Source organism: Dama dama, chromosome 12 (assembly GCF_033118175.1).
Source record: "Dama dama isolate Ldn47 chromosome 12, ASM3311817v1, whole genome shotgun sequence".
Lineage (NCBI taxonomy): Eukaryota > Metazoa > Chordata > Mammalia > Artiodactyla > Cervidae > Dama > Dama dama.
Window position 1 is genome coordinate 74,037,363 of NC_083692.1, and position 17,806 is coordinate 74,055,168.

At 37.4% G+C, this 17,806-nt stretch overlaps 1 protein-coding gene and 1 pseudogene across 1 annotated transcript; one reads left to right on the forward strand and one right to left on the reverse strand.

Moving 5' to 3' along the window:
* The first annotated feature begins 4,618 nt into the window (after positions 1 to 4,618).
* LOC133067284 (olfactory receptor 4F6-like) lies at positions 4,619 to 5,558 on the forward strand (annotated as a pseudogene).
* Positions 5,559 to 12,864: 7,306 nt separating this feature from the next.
* Positions 12,865 to 13,770, reverse strand: LOC133067285 (olfactory receptor 4K3-like). Its single transcript, XM_061158436.1, has one exon. The coding sequence runs from the start codon at positions 13,768 to 13,770 to the stop codon at positions 12,865 to 12,867; it is 906 nt and encodes a 301-aa protein (XP_061014419.1).
* Between the last annotated feature and the right edge of the window lie 4,036 nt (positions 13,771 to 17,806).

Consider the following 17,806-nt stretch of genomic DNA (forward strand, 5'->3'; position numbering starts at 1 on the left):
AAATAAATATAATAAACTGGCATCAACATTATACCAGTTTAAGACATAGTACTGGTTATCATGTAACAATTTTTGCAGAAATCAATACCAGCTATGAATATACAGATATCTTTAATACTTTTGACTTTGCACGTAGGTGATGATAATATTATTACTCATAAGAACAGGACCTCAATTTTCATGTAACATCAAGTTTAACTAGATTAGTTCCTGAATCGCTATGGGTGAAAAGCTTTTTTTCTAGGACTGCACAAGCCCCAACAACTGATGATTAATACAGGCTTTTTCAGATAGTTTATGATGTTATTTTGCAGTAGCAAACAACCTTAATGCAAGTGGCTTATAACAAGTTTTTATTTTTTCAGAAAAATTGAGGTATAGTTGTCACAAATATTGTGTATTTTTAAGGTATACAACTTGATGCTTTGACCTAGGTCTATTATGCATTATGTATATCAAATAATTTTTGTTCTATGTCAATATTATATATGACAAGTAATTACCAATAATTATCAAACAATTACCACAATCAAGCTAATGAGTGTATCCACCGCTTGGCACAGTTACCATTGTTTTGTGTGTGAAAACACTTCAGATTTACCTCTCAGCAAATTTCAAGTATAAAGCACAACTTGCTTGTGCATTAGGTCTCCAGAACTTATTCACCTTGATATGTGAAATTTTGTCTCTTTTGACAAACATCTCCCCATTTCACCCTCCCCTCAGACCTCAAAAACCACAATTTTACTCTTTGCTTCCATGAATTTGACTCTTTTGGATGTCTCATATGTGATACGATGCAGCGTTTTGCTTTCTATGACTGGCTTATTACACTTTTCTCTGCTCTTAATCACCTTGTTGCAAATGGCTGGAATTTTTTTTTTTTTAGAATGAACTGTATTTTGGTATGTGTGTGTTGTGTTGTGTTGTGTTGTGTGTGTGTATCACATTTGCTTCAACTGTTCATTCATCACCAGAAATGTTGTTTGTTTCCATAATTTGGTTAATGTGAGTAATGCTGCAATGAACATGGGACTGCCAATATCTCTTCAAGATACTGATTCCATTTCCTTTGCATATATAAGAAGTGAAATTGTTACATGAAAAGATAGTTCTAATTTTAATGCTTTGAGAACCTCAATACTTTTTCCAAAATGGAAGGCAGAGTGTTATTTTTATGTACTTTCTTGTGTCCCCTAAATTGAAAATCTTTCCAGATCTGTATATTTATAGAACTATTTATTTCATTTTTATAGCTTCATAATATTGGAAAATCTTTTTCATTTTCATCTGTCTCTTTTTCTTTCTTTTTTCCCTGCCAGTTGGTGAAACAGAAAACTGTGAGTCTCCTAATCACTCCTGATGATAAGGCTAGGCATCAGTTTGTTCATTGGTCACTTGTACATGTTGTTGTTACTGTGCCTACTGTCAGTGCCTGTGCATGTATCTCCACTTTTTCAAGTTTAATCTCCTTGCACAGTTACTATATTGACCTCTGCATAAATATAATCTTTTGTTTGACTAATGCCAATATTTTGCCTTTCTTACTGATCTGTAACAAATGAAGAGTGTATTATTAATGGTATTTTAATGTTTAGAAAGTTTAGAAAAGAGAAAAACAGGAAAAAATAATTACCTAGTTTTCCTAATACTAATACAAAAATTTATCATTATTTTTTTAAACTGAACTTTCTTTTAATCTTTGAAACATTTTAATTTATTTTTTACATTTGGAAACAAAGTAAATATACACTGTTTTGTATACCAGACAATGTATATTTAAAAATCTACATATTGCAATGATTAAAGCCTTAGACAGAAGCTTGATTATAGCTCCTTTGAAAAGTTGCCCCCACTGCAGTTAGCTCTGATGATTTTAACATTCATTCTTACTTGCTCAGTCCAATTCTTTTTTTCTGTTATTGGCTGTAAAATCCTCCATTCACCGCCCCTGTATCAGGGCCTCCTCGCAGCACCCCTGCAGTGTTTTCTTTTGGCTACAAGACCTACTTCACATCCACCCTCACAAAGTCCTTCCTGACTGGCCTGGCTGCCTGCATGTCTATTCTTGGCTATAACGGTTTCAGGGGGCTCCAACCATCTTATGCTACTTTCTCACTGAGGCAATGCAAAGTCGTGCCCACAGGAGGCCCAGGCGTGGCGTGGAGTGCCAGGAGAGGAGGGGCAGAGAGAGCGTGGCTGTTAGTGGAGTGGGGCCTGGGGGAAAGCTGAGTGGTGGCCGTGCAGGTGGGGGCCTCCTGGTGTTCAATTCAGATGTGGAACAAGCATCAGTAATTTGGTTTGTTTAAAGTTGTTTAGAAGATCATGTATGAATAGCTTATATAGAAATATTAGTCATCTGTCTGATATTTTATAATGTATTTTTCAGAGTGTGTTTTTTATTTTATAGTGTTTATATATCCATATAAGATATCTCTGTGTAGATTTTTATACAAAATTTTGTACATCCACTATATCTAAGTATAGCAAGACAGAATATTTTGGATAGTGCCGACTATTTTTCCTCCCTCATTTGTTAATAAGAGATACTCTTAGAATGAATTCTCCATCTTAAATGTTTGCTTAAATATTATTTTTATTTCTCTTGGCATGTTAGCCTTTTTTGATGTTTAAATATCCTTTTGAAACTTTCTTGAGTTTATGATGAGAGGCAATAATCTATGTATTTCCAAGTTTTATCTGTTGTGCCAACACATTTGGTTGAATAATTCATCTTGTCCACGGGTGAGAATGATTATTCAATAGTCTCTTGAAGTCACATAAGTTTACCTTCTCCTTCCATTCTTTACACTGAAGCTTTTGTAACTGTTTGAAAGCAAAAAATTATCAGCTACAACTGAATATCCCCCAGATTTTCAACTGCATCATCGAAAAAGCAAGAGAGTTCCAGAAAAACATCTATTTCTGCTTTATTGACTATGCAAAAGCCTTTGACTGTGTGGATCACAATAAACTATGGAAAATTCTGAAAGAGATGGGAATACCAGACCACCTGACCTGCCTCTTGAGAAAACTATATGCAGGTCAGGAAGCAACAGTTGGAATTGGACATGGAACAACAGACTGGTTCCAAATAGGAAAAGGAGTATGTCAAGGCTGTATATTGTCACCCTGCTTATTTAACTTATATGCAGAGTACATCATGAGAAACACTGGGCTGGAAGAAGCACAAGCTGGAATCAGGATTGCTAGGAGAAATATCAATAACTTCAGATATGCAGATGACACCACCCTTATGGCAGAGAGTGAAGAGGAAGTAAAAACCCTCTTGATGAAAGTGAAAGAGGAGAGTGAAAAAGTTGGCTTAAAGCTCAAAATTCAGAAAACTAAAATCATGGCATCCGGTCCCATCACTTCATGGGAAATAGATGGGGAAACAGTGGAAGCAGTGTCAGACTTTATTTTGGGGGCCTCCAGAATCACTACAGATGATGATTGCAGCCATGAAATTAAAAAATGCTTACTCCTTGGAAGGAAAGTTATGACCAACCTAGATAGTATGTTAAAAAGCAGAGACATTACTTTGCCAACAAAGGTCCATCTAGTCAAGGCTATGGTTTTTCCAGTGGTCATGTATGGATGTGAGAATTGGACTGTGAAGAAAGCTGAGCGCCGAAAAATTGATGTCTTTGAACTGTGGTGTTAGAGAAAACTCTTGAGAGTCCCTTGGATACAGGGAGATCCAACCACGCCATCCTGAAGGAGATCAGTGCTGGGTGTTCATTGCAAAGACTGATGTTGAAGCTGAAACTGTAGTACTTTGCCACTTCATGTGAAAAGTTGACTCATTGGAAAAGACAATGATGCTGGGAGGGATTGGGGGCATGAGGAGAAGGGGATGACAGAGGATGAGATGGCTGGATGGCATCACTGACTCGATGGACATGAGTTTGAGTAAACTCTGGGGGTTGGTGGTGGACAGGGAGGCCTGGCGTGCTGCAATTCATGGGGTCGCAGAGTTGGACACAACTGAGCGACTGAACTGAACTGAATTGAACTAGTATAAAAAGCAAAGATACAAGATTCCATCCTGTCTGGCCTGTTTCTCCTCCTGAGCTCAATCATTCACCTTCCTTCCTCACTGGCCTTCGTGTCTCAGGGTCTTTACTCATGGCATTCCAAAGTCGACTACTGTATTTACTCTTCAAAAATAACTCATATTTAGCAGAGTCTGAGTAAGTATGATGGTGATGTGTCATATTGTTCTCATAACCCTCGGTTCTTGTCCTTGAAATCAGTTGTCAAAGGTGTATTGTATTTAAATTCATTTGATCTATGTATCTACCTGTATCTACCCATCTAGATCTAGTCCATTTACTCTCAAAGTCAGAATTACTGTTTCACCTCAGAACTTGACATTGAACTTGAAATATAGTGGATACTCATTAGGAATATCAGTTACACTCATTAGCTGCATTAGTTGAAGAAATAAATTAATGCATGATATTTTCAAAATATATTAATGGCTGTTAGTGAAGATTTCTGATTTAAAACCATATTTGATGAAAGCTTAAATCTGTTTCTCTAAATAAAAATGTTTGATAAATGCTTTGGTTATGTTTTGTTTCTAGTCTTTAGGTATCAACAGACCAAGCCAATGTATGAAGCAAATGACTCTTGGGTGTCTGAATTTGTTTTCCTGGGACTTTCTACCTCTAGACCAGGGCAGCATTTCCTTCTTGTCTTCTCTACAGTGTTTTATGTAACAATTGTTCTAGGGAATCTCCTTGTTGTGTTTACAGTGACCTTTGACCCTCATCTACACTCCCCCATGTACTTCCTTTTAGCCAACCTCTCATTTATTGATTTGTGTTTTTCTACCATAACAGTTCCTAAGATGATTTCTGAACCTGTACTCTGGGCACAAAACCATATCCTTCCAGAGGTGTGTCATCCAGATATTTGTCCTTCACACCCTAGGTAAATCTGAGATGGCACTGCTCACTGCCATGGGCTTTGACCGATACGTGGCCATATGTAAGCCCCTGCACTACCTGACCATCATGAGCCCATGGGTGTGCCTTTTGCTTCCGTGTGGTGCTTGAGCTATTGGCCTCATTCACTCAGTGGTCCAGTTAGCTTTTGTGATCCATTTGCCTTTCTGTGGTCCTAATGAAATCGACAGCTTTTACTGTGACCTTCCTTGGTTTATCAAACTTTCCTGCATAGATTCCTACAGAATGGAATTCATGGTTATTGCCATGAGTGGGTTCATATCCGTGGGCACTTTCTTCTTGTTGATTTTCTCCTATGTTTTCATTCTGGTCACTGTATGGATACTCTCTTCAGGTGGTTTGCGCAAGACCCTCTCTGCTCTGTCAGCACACATCTCTGTGGTGGTTTTGTTCTTTGGACCATGCATCTTTGTTTACATGTGCCCATTTCCCACAGTACCAGTGGATAAGTTTCTTGCCATTTTAGACTTTTTGGTTACACCCATCCTGAATCCTGCCATTTACACACTGAGGAACAAGGACATGAAGACGGCAATGAGGAGACTGAGTAGTCAGCTCCTGAGTTGGAGAAAGGTCTCGTAATTAACTCATGGAAGCCCAAGTTACTTCAGACAACTTCATGTAATACAAATGCTTAAGTAAATATACAGCATTTGGGTATTTTTTTCCCTAAAGTCAACATTTTATAATATTCAGACTAGACCATGTATTATGAGGTTCCACTGAACTCTTTAGGTAACAAGTTGTTTGATAGTCAGATTAATCCCAGGAATTGCTTGGTGGAAATTTTTTAAAAACTCTCAGTTATACATTTTGAGTCTCCTGAGTATATGGCCTTATACATCACCCTGCTTGGATTCAATTAATAAATTTAATTCAATTAGTTGAATTAACATAACTATTTGTAAGGCCTCCTCAGACAACCATTTTGCCTTTTTGAATTTCTTTTCCATGGGGATGGTCTTGATCCCTGTCTCCTGTACAATGTCATGAACCTCCGTCCATAGTTCATCAGGCTCTCTGTCTATCAGATCTTGTCCCTTAAATCTATTTCTCACTTCCACTGTATAGTCATAAGGGATTTGATTTAGGTCATACCTGAATGGTCTAGTGGTTATCCCTACTTTCTTCAGTTTAAATCTGAATTTGGCAATAAGGATTTCATGATCTGAGCCACAGTCAGCTCCCGGTCTTGGTTTTGCTGACTGTTTAGAGCTTCTCCATCTTTGGCTGCAACGAATATAATCAGTCTGATTTCGGTGTTGACCACCTGGTGATGTCCATGTGTAGAGTCTTCTCTTGTGTTGTTGGAAGAGGGTGTTTGCTATGACCAGTGCGTTCTCCTGGCAAAACTCTATTAGCCTTTGCCCTGCTTTGTTCCGTACTCCCAAGACCAAATTTGCCTGTTACTCCAGGTGTTTCTTGACTTCCTACTTTTGCATTCCAGTCCCCTATAATGAAAAGGACATCTTTTTTCAGTGTTAGTTCTAAAAGGTCTTGTAGGTCTTCATAGAGAGATCAAATTGCCAATATCCACTGGATCATAGAAAAAGCAAGAGAGTTCCAGCAAAACATCTAATTCGGCTTTATTGACTATGCAAAAGCCTTTGACTGTGTGGGTCACAATAAACTATGGAAAATTCTGAAAGAGATGGGAGTACCAGACCACCTGACCTGTCTCTTGAGAAACCTGTATGCAGGTCAGGAAGCAACAGATAGAACTGGACATGGAACAACAGACTGGTTCCAAATAGGAAAAGGAGTATGTCAAGGCCGTATATTGTCACCCTGCTTATTTAACTTATATACAGAAGACATCATGAGAAATGCTGGGCTGGAAGAAGCACAAGCTGAAATCAAGATTGCCAGGAGAAATATCAATAACCTCGGATATGCAGATGACACCACCCTTATGGCAGAGTGAAGAGGAAGTAAAAAGCCTCTTGATGAAAGTGAAAGAAAAACTTGGCTCAAAGCTTAACATTCAGAAAACTAAGATCATGGCATCTGGGAATGGCCTCCAAAATCACTGCAGATGGTGACTCTTACTCTTTGGAAGGAAAGTTATGACCAACCTAGATAGCATATTAAAAAACAGAGACATTACTTTGCCAATAAAGGTCCGTCTGGTCAAGGCTATGATTTTTCTAGTGGTCATGTATGGATGTGAGAGTTGGACATGAGTAAAGCTGAACACCGAAAAATTGATGCTTTTGAACTATGGTGTTGGAGAAGACTCTTGAGAGTCCCTTGGACTGCAAGGAGATCCAAGCAGTCCATCCTAAAGGAGATAATTCCTGGGTGTTCATTGGAAGGACTGATGCTGAAGCTGAAACTCCAATACTTTGGCCACCTCATGCGAAGAGTTGACTCATTGGAAGAGACCGTGATGCTGGGAGGGATTGAGGGCAGGAAGAGAAGGGGACGACAGAGGATGAGATGGCTGGATGGCATCACCGACTTCATGGACATGAGTTTGGGTAAACTCTGGGAGTTTGTGATGGACAGGGAGGCCTGGCGTGCTGCGATTCATGGGGTCGCAAAGAGTCGGATACGACTGAGCGACTGAACTGAAGTGAACTGAACTTATAACTAATATTGTCAAAAGTTTGAGGGAGTTGTGAAATATCTAACTCTTCTTTGATTTAAATTTAGGATGTGAAATAATCATATTTTTTTCTGAAAGACAAAAAAATGTGTGAGGGGGGATCTAAAACCTGCAGAAACAGAACAGGGTAATAGAAGTGGAGTGGACAGGCAATGGATAAGGTAGCATAATAAAGAGAGATTGACAGATAGTAGAAGAAAAGCATTTGGGAGAGCCTCATAACGTATTTCATGAGCTTGGCCTCTGGCTACTAATCTCACCCTAGCTTGTCTCAATTTTGGACTCAAGTCATCTACAGTTGGCCTATGACAGGGAAATTTATGAATATGTTGTTATTTCACAATTTTCTGAAATTATGACTTAATCCATCAATGAATATTCCTCCAACATTGGAACATGTTGGTCTGACCGTATCCTGGCTGGTGTTATCACTAGCTAACATCCATTCTGTCCAAATCGTTTGCTGACTATTTTTCTCTAATAACTCATCTTACATAACTTTTGTGCCACCACATGGGTCTCAAGTATGAGTTATTGTGTATAACCTGTATAAATAACAAAACTAATTTAATTTATGTTTACTTTGATAACTAGAAGACTGAGCCAAATTCCCTGCAAAGCTGTGAATGGACCCTATGTTTGAGTATTGAGATCCAAGGTTCATTTAGGATTATCAATCAGTTGTACATTTAGAATTTTTCCTGTTCATAATTATTTCATTGCTTTTATTTGTATTTTTAATGGATTCTTGTTAGGTACATTAATTAAAAAGAACAATGTAAAGCCAGATTTCTCTTTGGGTAATTGGCCATACTTTTTGAAAGTAGTAAGAGAAGGAAGAAGACTAAAGTCTAAAGTTCTAAGTATAAAAGTTCTGAAGGGCAAAACTGAATCACCTGAATTTTTTCAGACTGAGGAGAAAAAGATCTAGGAGAATCATCATCTAAACTTGGAAGGGATCTATCCAAGGAACAGGCACAAACTTGAGGTGTACTAAGTCTTATAAAATTTACAATCCAGATTCAAATAGGCTTTAGTACTTGCTTGGATTGAAGTGATCACACCTTAATCTTTTATGCTTCATAGAAGAGAGAGTAGATAATTTGTGGAGGAATAGTGACTCAGATGGAAAAGATTCCACCTGCAATGCAGGAAACCTGGGTTCGATCCCTGGATCGAGAAGATCCTGTGAAGAAGGAAATGGCAACCCACTGCAGTATCCTTTTGGTTTTCACAGAACTAGAACAAATAATTTCACAATTTGTATGGAAATACAAAAAACCTCAAATAGCCAAAGTAATCTTAAGAAAGAAGAATGGAACTGGAGGAATCAACCTGCCTGACTTCAGACTCTACTACAAAGCCACAGTCATCAAGACAGTATGGTACTGGCACAAAGACAGAAATATAGATCAATGGAACAGAATAGAAAGCCCAGATACAAATCCACGAACCTATGGACACCTTATCTTTGACAAAGGAGGCAAGAATATACAATGGAAAAAAGACAGCCTCTTTAACAAGTTGTGCTGGGAAAACTGGTCAACCACCTGTAAAAGAATGAAACTAGAACACTTTCTAACACCATACACAAAAATAGACTCAAAATGGATTAAAGATCTAAATGTAAGACCAGAAACTATAAAACTCCTAGAGGAGAACATAGGCAAAACACTCTCCGACATAAATCACAGCAAGATCCTCTATGACCCACCTCCCAGAATATTGGAAATAAAAGCAAAACTAAACAAATGGGACCTAATGAAACTTAAAAGCTTTTGCACTACAAAGGAAACTATAAGTAAGGTGAAAAGACAGCCCTCAGATTGGGAGAAAATAATAGCAAATGAAGAAACAGACAAAGGATTAATCTCAAAAATATACAAGCAACTCCTGCAGCTCAATTCCAGAAAAATAAATGACCCAATCAAAAAATGGGCCAAAGAACTAAACAGACATTTCTCCAAAGAAGACATACAGATGGATAACAAACACATGAAAAGATGCTCAACATCACTCATCATCAGAGAAATGCAAATCAAAACCACAATGAGGTACCATTACACGCCAGTCAGGATGGCTGCTATCCAAAAGTCTACAAGCAATAAATGCTGGAGAGGGTGTGGAGAAAAGGGAACCCTGTTACACTGTTGGTGGGAATGCAAACTAGTACAGCCCCTATGGAAAACAGTGTGGAGATTTCTTACAAAACTGGAAATAGAACTGCCATATGACCCAGCAATCCCACTTCTGGACATACACACTGAGGAAACCAGATCTGAAAGAGACACGTGCACCCCAATGTTCATTGCAGCACTGTTTATAATAGCCAGGACATGGAAGCAACCTAGATGCCCATCAGCAGATGAATGGATAAGGCAGCTGTGGTACATGTACACCATGGAATATTACTCAGCCATTAAAAAGAATTCATTTGAACCAGTCCTAATGAGATGGATGAAGCTGGAGCCCATTATACAGAGTGAAGTAAGTCAGAAAGATAAGGAACATTACAGCATACTAACACATATATATGGAATTTAGAAAGGTGGTAACGATAACCCTATATGCAAAACAGAAAAAGAGACACAGAAATACAGAACAGACTTTTGAACTCTGTGGGAGGATATGAGGGTGGGATGTTTCAAAAGAACAGCATGTATACTATCTATGGTGAAACAGATCACCAGCCCAGGTGGGATGCATGAGACAAGTGCTCCAGCCTGGTGCACTGGGAGGACCCAGGGGAATCGGGTGGAGAGGGAGGTGGGAGCGGGGATCGGGATAGGAAATACGTGTAAATCCATGGCTGATCCATATCAATGTATGACAAAACCCACTGTAATGTTGTGAAGTGATTGGCCTCCAACTAGTAAAAAAATTAAAAAAAAAAAGAAGACATACAGATGGATAACAAACACATGAAAAGATGCTCAACATCACTCATCATCAGAGAAATGCAAATCAAAACCACAATGAGGTACCATTACACGCCAGTCAGGATGGCTGCTATCCAAAAGTCTACAAGCAATAAATGCTGGAGAGGGTGTGGAGAAAAGGGAACCCTCTTACACTGTTGGTGAGAATGCAAACTAGTACAGCCCCTATGGAAAACAGTGTGGAGATTTCTTACAAAACTGGAAATAGAACTGCCATATGACCCAGCAATCCCCCTTCTGGGCATACACACTGAGGACACCAAATCTGAAAGAGACACATGCAGCCCAATGTTCATCGCAGCACTGTTTACAATAGCCAGGACATGGAAGCAACCTAGACACCCATCAGCAGACGAATGGATAAGGAAGCTGTGGTACATATACACCATGGAATATTACTCAGCCATTAAAAAGAATGCATTTGAATCAGTTCTAATGAGATGGATGAAACTGGAGCCCATTATACAGAGTGAAGTTAGCCAGAAAGATAAAGACCAATACAGTATACTAACACATATATATGGAATTTAGAAAGATGGTAACGATAACCCTATATGCAAAACAGAAAAAGAGACACAGATGTACAGAACAGACTTTTGGACTCTGTGGGAGAAGGCGAGGGTGGGATGTTTCAAAAGAACAGCATCGAAACATGTATATTATCTATGGTGAAACAGATCACCAGCCCAGGTTGGATGCATGAGACAAGTGCTCAGGCCTGGTGCACTGGGAAGACCCAGAGGGAACAGGTATAGAGGGAGGTGGGAGGGGGGATCAGGATGGGGAATACATGTAACTCCATGGCTGATTCATGTCAATGTATGGCAAAAACCGCTACAATATTGTAAAGTAATTAGCCTCCAACTAATAAAAATAAATGGGGAAAAAAAAAAGACAAGTCAGTAGATATTATCCAAACTGAGTAAAGCGAGATTAAAAGAACAAAAAAAGTCAGAATACATACACATATGAAAATAGCAATTCTTTTATTTGAGGGTTTATTCCTGAGATTTTCTATTGGGATTGTTACTAAATACACAGAACCATGTCATCTTTTGCTTCCCTGGAGGCTCAGATGGTAAAGAAGCTGCCTGCAATGCAGGAGACCTGGATTCAATCCCTGGGTCAGAAAGATGTCCTGAAGAAGGGAATGGCAACCCACTTCAGTATTCTTCTTGGAGAATTCCATGGAGAGAGGAGCCTGGCAGGCTGCAGTCCATGCAGTCGCAGAGTTGGACATGGCTGAGTGACTAGCATACATGTCATCTTTAAAAAGTAATATAAAGTTGAGATGCATCTAGATCCATGGATTCAGATAAATGGATGTAAACTTGTATAATTTTTTGAGGAAGATTTCTGAAGAAAAGTTTTGTTTTGTTATATGTAGTAATGAGTAATTCGCAAACTTTGTACATAATCCTGTTTTTACAGGCTATATGAACACTGCATTGAACTAAATGGATAGAGTATTACAAAACTAATTTTTTTGCCTATCTATATGATGAACTGTCTAACCTATTTATGAATTGGAAGGAAAAAAGCAAAATCTCTAAAGGTTTTTAATACAGCCATCTTTGCATTTCATATACATCATTTAAAGACAATTTATTACAAAACTAATTTTTTGCCTATCTATATGATGAACTGTCTAACCTATTTATGAATTGGAAGGAAAAAAGCAAAATCTCTAAATGTTTTTAATATAGCCATCTTTGTATTTCATATACATCATTAAAAGACAATTACAGTGTTTCACAAATGACTAAAACATAATATTGAGGGAACAAAACTCTGTCCAGATTATGATTATGATTCAACTTTCTGAATATGATTAGGAATGCTTAATGATACTTTTATAGATATGTCTATAGAAGGTAACTAGAATGTTAACTAATTGATGACTATTGTTTTGTAAACGTAAAGAGAGAAATATAATGCAGTAACTTATTAAAGAAAACTTTAACAAAGGTCTATGTGAAATATTCTGCTAAAAGAAATGCATAGGATAATAGAAAATTTCCTGATATGGTGGTCAGCGTTGAAGTAATAGTAAGAATAGTAATATAAATTATTAACATTTCAAGTCATTCTTGAGAACAATCAAAATCATACTTCTAAAGACTGGCCAAATTTCCCAAACAGGAACTTATTTTAACAATTCTAGAATCCTAAAGAATTGACACAAAATTTTCATCAAGAGATACATATGATTTCCATATGTGAATTGGGGAACTCGTCCCAGTCTTAAGTAACAGGGTAGGTGTGGCCAAATTAGTGCACTCACAGTAGATATTCTGATAATTTGAAATGATGAAATACCAAAGAAATCCACAGTCTGTCATCATAGTCGCTTAATGGCATTTCTAATCTCTTTGTTTCTTAAAGTATAAATGACTGGATTTAGTAGTGGTGTGATGATGGCATAAAATACAGCAAGGAACTTGTCCACCCAAGTGATGCTGAGTGGACATATGTAGACAAAGATACAAGGCCCAAAGAATAACATGACCACTGTGATGTGGGCAGTGCAGGTGGAGAGAGCCTTGGATACCCCACTCTTTGATTGGTGGTAGACAGTAAGCAGAATATAAGAGTAAGAGATCAGCAACAGAATGAAGCAAATGGTTGCAAGTACCCCACTGTTAGCATTTGTCAACACTTCTAGAATATAAGTGTCCATGCAGACTAACTTGATCACCAGTGGAATATCACAGAAAAAGCTATCCAATTTTCTGGGTCCACAGAAGGGCAGCTGTGTAATTATAGCTAGTTGGCTTATTGAATGCACAAAGCCAATGATCCATGATGTCATCACTAGTCGAATGCACATTTTTGTGTTCATGATGCTGGAGTAATGGAGTGGCTTGCAGATGGCCACATAACGGTCATAGGCCATCATCACTAGGAGCACCATTTCACCCCCTCCAAAAAAATGTCCAAAAAACATCTGGCACATGCAACCTCTAAAGGAGATGGTCTTATTTTCTTTCAGAAAGTCTGTGATCAGTTTAGGGGTGGTTACTGAGGAAAAGCCTAAGTCAGAGAATGACAGATTTGCTAATAGGAAGTACATAGGGGAGTGGAGGTGAAGGTCAGCAATAACTAGGAGCACAATGAAGACGTTGCCTAAGATGGTGATCAAGTAAAGTGAAGAAAATACCACTAGGAGGAAGACCTGGAGGTCCCATGAGTCACATAGCCCAACAAAAATAAATTCAGATACCACAGACTGGTTCACTTCTTCCATTCAGTTCAGTGTCTTCTAAATTTATCTGAAGAAAAGATGTAAAAATAGATTTTGTAAATAAACACTCTGTGCATCAAGTGTGTTTTTTATGCACTGCTAATGGAAGCGTGTACTTACATAATCACTGTAAAAAGCAGTTGGCCTTCTCTTTTAATGCTCAATATACATATATTCTATGGTGCAGCAATTTCACTCCCATTTGTATGCTCAATATCTGTGAACTCTTGTATCTGTATATAAGGAAAATTTACAGCAATGCCTATAAACATAGTGATAGAATCTTAACAAAGTACAACTATATAAATGACATGAATGTGTTAGTAAAATATAGTAATAAAGAAATAAATAGCCTCAAATAGATCCTCTCAACATAAATTTTATAAGATGAAGAGCACTACAAAAGTAACAGTATATTTTGCAGGAACTTGTATAAGTAATAAAACTATGTCCCAAAATGTAAGAAGCAAGTAAACTCAATTGCAGGAAGCCAAGATTCTGTGTGAGGATGAACACTAAGCAGTTGTCCATTATTATCATCTGTTTAGGTCTTGGACTGGACAGTGTGTCATAGGTATAGTTTTATTATTATATAAACAAGCAAACAAACTCAAAATGGACATGGAAAAATGAGAATATACTGTGAATCAAGAATGATGATCTACGCAGGCCCAGGTTGGATGCATGAGACAAGTGCTCGGGCCTGGTGCACTGGGAAGACCCAGAGGAATCGGTTAGAAAGGAAGGTGGGATGCTGCAACTAAAGTTTCTGCATGCTGCAAAACAAAACAAAAAAAAAAAAGAAAGGGAGGTGGGAGGGGGGATCGGCATGGGGAATACATGTGAATCCATGGCTGATTCATGTCAATGTATGACAAAAGCCACTGCAATGTTGTAAAGTAATTAGCCTCCAACTAATAAAAATAAATGAAAAAAAAAAAAAAAAAGATCATCCTTGACGTGTATTAGCAGATGCATGACTTTGGGGCAAATGACACAGCATCCTTCAGTCATTTTTCTCATTTTGTAAAGTGGGAATAATGAGTGTCTACCTTATATAATGGTATTGTTGGAAAGAGTAAATTAAATATGCATATAAAGCTTAAAAAAAAAAGAATGATGATCTGTTCAATACAGCAAACGTGAGTTAAATAGTGGTTTCAAAAAATGGCATTTTCATTTGTTAATTGAAGTATAGTTGACTTACATTAAGTGACTTAAATTCTGCCATCTACAGCAACATGGGTGGACCTATAAAGTATTACTGTTAGTGAAATGACAGAGAAAGACCAGTACTGTTTGATATCACTCATATTTGGAATCTAAAAAGTAATACAAAAAGTTACATTTTATTAATATATTTTGAAGCTGTGTGGTAAAAAGATATTTATTATACATAAAATAAATTTGAAAAACTCAAACAATATTTAACACCTTATTGAAAAGTAATAATAATTTTAATGAATGGATCCAATAAAAAAGAGATATTAATACTAGTTTTGATAAAAGGACAAATTTTTTTTTACCAAGAAACACAGTTAACTGTGTATAAGAGTAGATAAGCTAATCAAGGATAGTGTGGAAGAATACATGTTGCAGGCATAAGGGGTAAATCAAAAGCATCAGGAAGAAACGTATTCTGTTCATGAAATTCAAAGCTATATAGCCTGTAATTGAGATAAGAAGATAGGTGTTTCCCAAACTGTGTGAAGTTGCATCACTGCTCTTGGCACTCCTTGCTCTGGTTTTGCTTTCCTTTAGTCTTGGTTTACTCTGCCTGTTTTCTATAATTGAAGTTGTTCTTGATTATATTTTTGTTGTTTAAACCCACAAAGTTATCACATACTAGGGATGAAAATAAGAATAGAATTAGAAAACACTAGATGTAGAATGGATTTTTAATTTTTTCTGATAGGGCAAACAGGAATTTACTGAATACTTTCTTCCTGTGAACTCTAATTACTTTTGAGCACGTCAGTGAAAAAAAAGTGGATTGCAGTCATTCGAGGTTATACTAAAGAAGTAAAAGGTCATGCCTACTTTCTCACCTAATTGCCATAAATGTTGTTAATATTATTTTAGTTGAATTACAACAGATAAAATATCACTGCTAAATTAATTATGAAAAATGAAAGTGAAAGTTGCTCAGTTTTGTCTGACTCTTTGTGACCCCACAGGCCATTCCAGTCCATGGAATTTTCCAGGCCAGAATACTGGAGTGGGTAGCCTTTCCCTTCTCCAGGGGATCTTCCCAAACCTGGGATTGAACCCAGATCTCCAGCATTGCAGGTGGATTCTTTACCAGCTGACCTACTATATTTAATTTTTAAGCAAATACTACATGGGAGAAGTAAATCTAAAGATTTTAAGAGTACAGTTGTAAAATCAAATGAGTCAAAGCAAGACTCACAAAAAAGAATCAGAAGTTAGGATAATTAAAAATAAAAAAGAAAAGGAGACAATTCTCATTTTTTTAAGCTGATATTCTCAGGGTCATACATAAATTAAATTTGTCTGTTTCTTTGTATCCGTGTGTCTCTCTCTGACTAGCTCCCCTGTGCTAGAAATTTTCACCCACATTATCTAAAGTAATCTTCACAAAAAGCCCAAGAAAGACGTCTTATTCTGAGTTTGACCATCAGTGTAACCTGTTAGAGTCTCAGAGCTGAGAAATAGCATGACTGGAGTATGTATGTATGTATGTAGTGTGGATGGAAATATGATATTGAAACAGTCTCTTAAATGTGATAGAGGAAGGGAACTAAGGGAGAAATTAAGATATTTACAGAGCATATAGACTATATTCTTACCAGACAGACACCATATTTGATCACCTTTTTTCCCAAGAATAAAGCATTGTTTATATTCTTAACTAGAGTCTGAAATAAAGTCATTACTTTGTCAAAACAGAATCTGCTTTCTGTTGTGATCAGCATTCATGGGGGACTGTGCGACATATATTTAGTGTAGAAAGTGGCCTCTGGGATAAGAGACGCTCAAGCTAAGTTCCTTTGGGGCCACTTTATTCTGAGTCTCTGAATTGAGAGTTCACTTGGAAAGTGTTTCTTTTGTGTGGGTCAGAAAGAGACCTGTGGGAACAATGATAAAAGCTCTAATGGTGGAAGTTAAGCATAGTTTTAAAACATCTCTTTGCTTGCGGTTTTAAAAAAGAAAAAAATTATTCCAGAACTAAGTTGTCATGTCTAGTTCCAGATGACTTGGGTGGGTGGACAGGGGATGACCAACAGAGGGAGATGACCTGGTCACTGCTGTACACCACCTACGTCCATGGTTAAACAGTCAGCCTTGAGCTGCTGGTTTTGTTGGGTTTCAATGAAGATTAGAAACATTATAAAGTATCAACAATTTCTGATTGGAATGGAAATCCAGGGTAAATCAAGAAACTTCTTCTTTAAGTCCAATATTCTTGAACATAGGGTAGCACAAACATATAAATATGACAACTATACTAAAATATCCTTGAATATGGAGGGGGCAGAGTCAAAGTACTTCATCTTAGCTCCACATAAACTCATAAAGAAAGGGTGGATATAATGCAGCATATCTGCAGGATGACTTTTCATTTCCTTTCCTTCTCATTGTTAGAGAGCTTTGGATAAACAGACATTTCACTCGTCCCGAGTGATGGGGGACTCTGGACAGGTTCCCAGCATTTATATAAACTTCATAGTCACTGTCTTATCTACCTGGTAAATCTATCTATGTGTTCTAGGGAGGAAATGAATCCCATGTTTTAGCTTCACGAAGTTTTTAGGTGACACAACAGTAGAGGAGGATGATGACAAGATTCTATTCAGTTAATCTAGGTAGTAAGACTGTTATTCTTATACTCCTACAGCTTCTAGGAAATGAGGCTTTTAAGCAAAGAAATCAAATGGGGCAGCCAACCAAATAATAATATATTGAAATCTCTAGCCTGACTAATACAATTCTAAATAAGGGCATACATTTGGAAGACAGCTTTGTAGTGCCTTATAAAGCTAAAGATACTATTGCCATATGATAAAGTAGTAATACT

Excerpts from the sequence above, each read along its gene's own strand:
- LOC133067285 (XM_061158436.1), bottom strand. The coding sequence starts at position 13,770 with ATGGAAGAAGTGAACCAGTCTGTGGTATCTGAATTTATTTTTGTTGGG.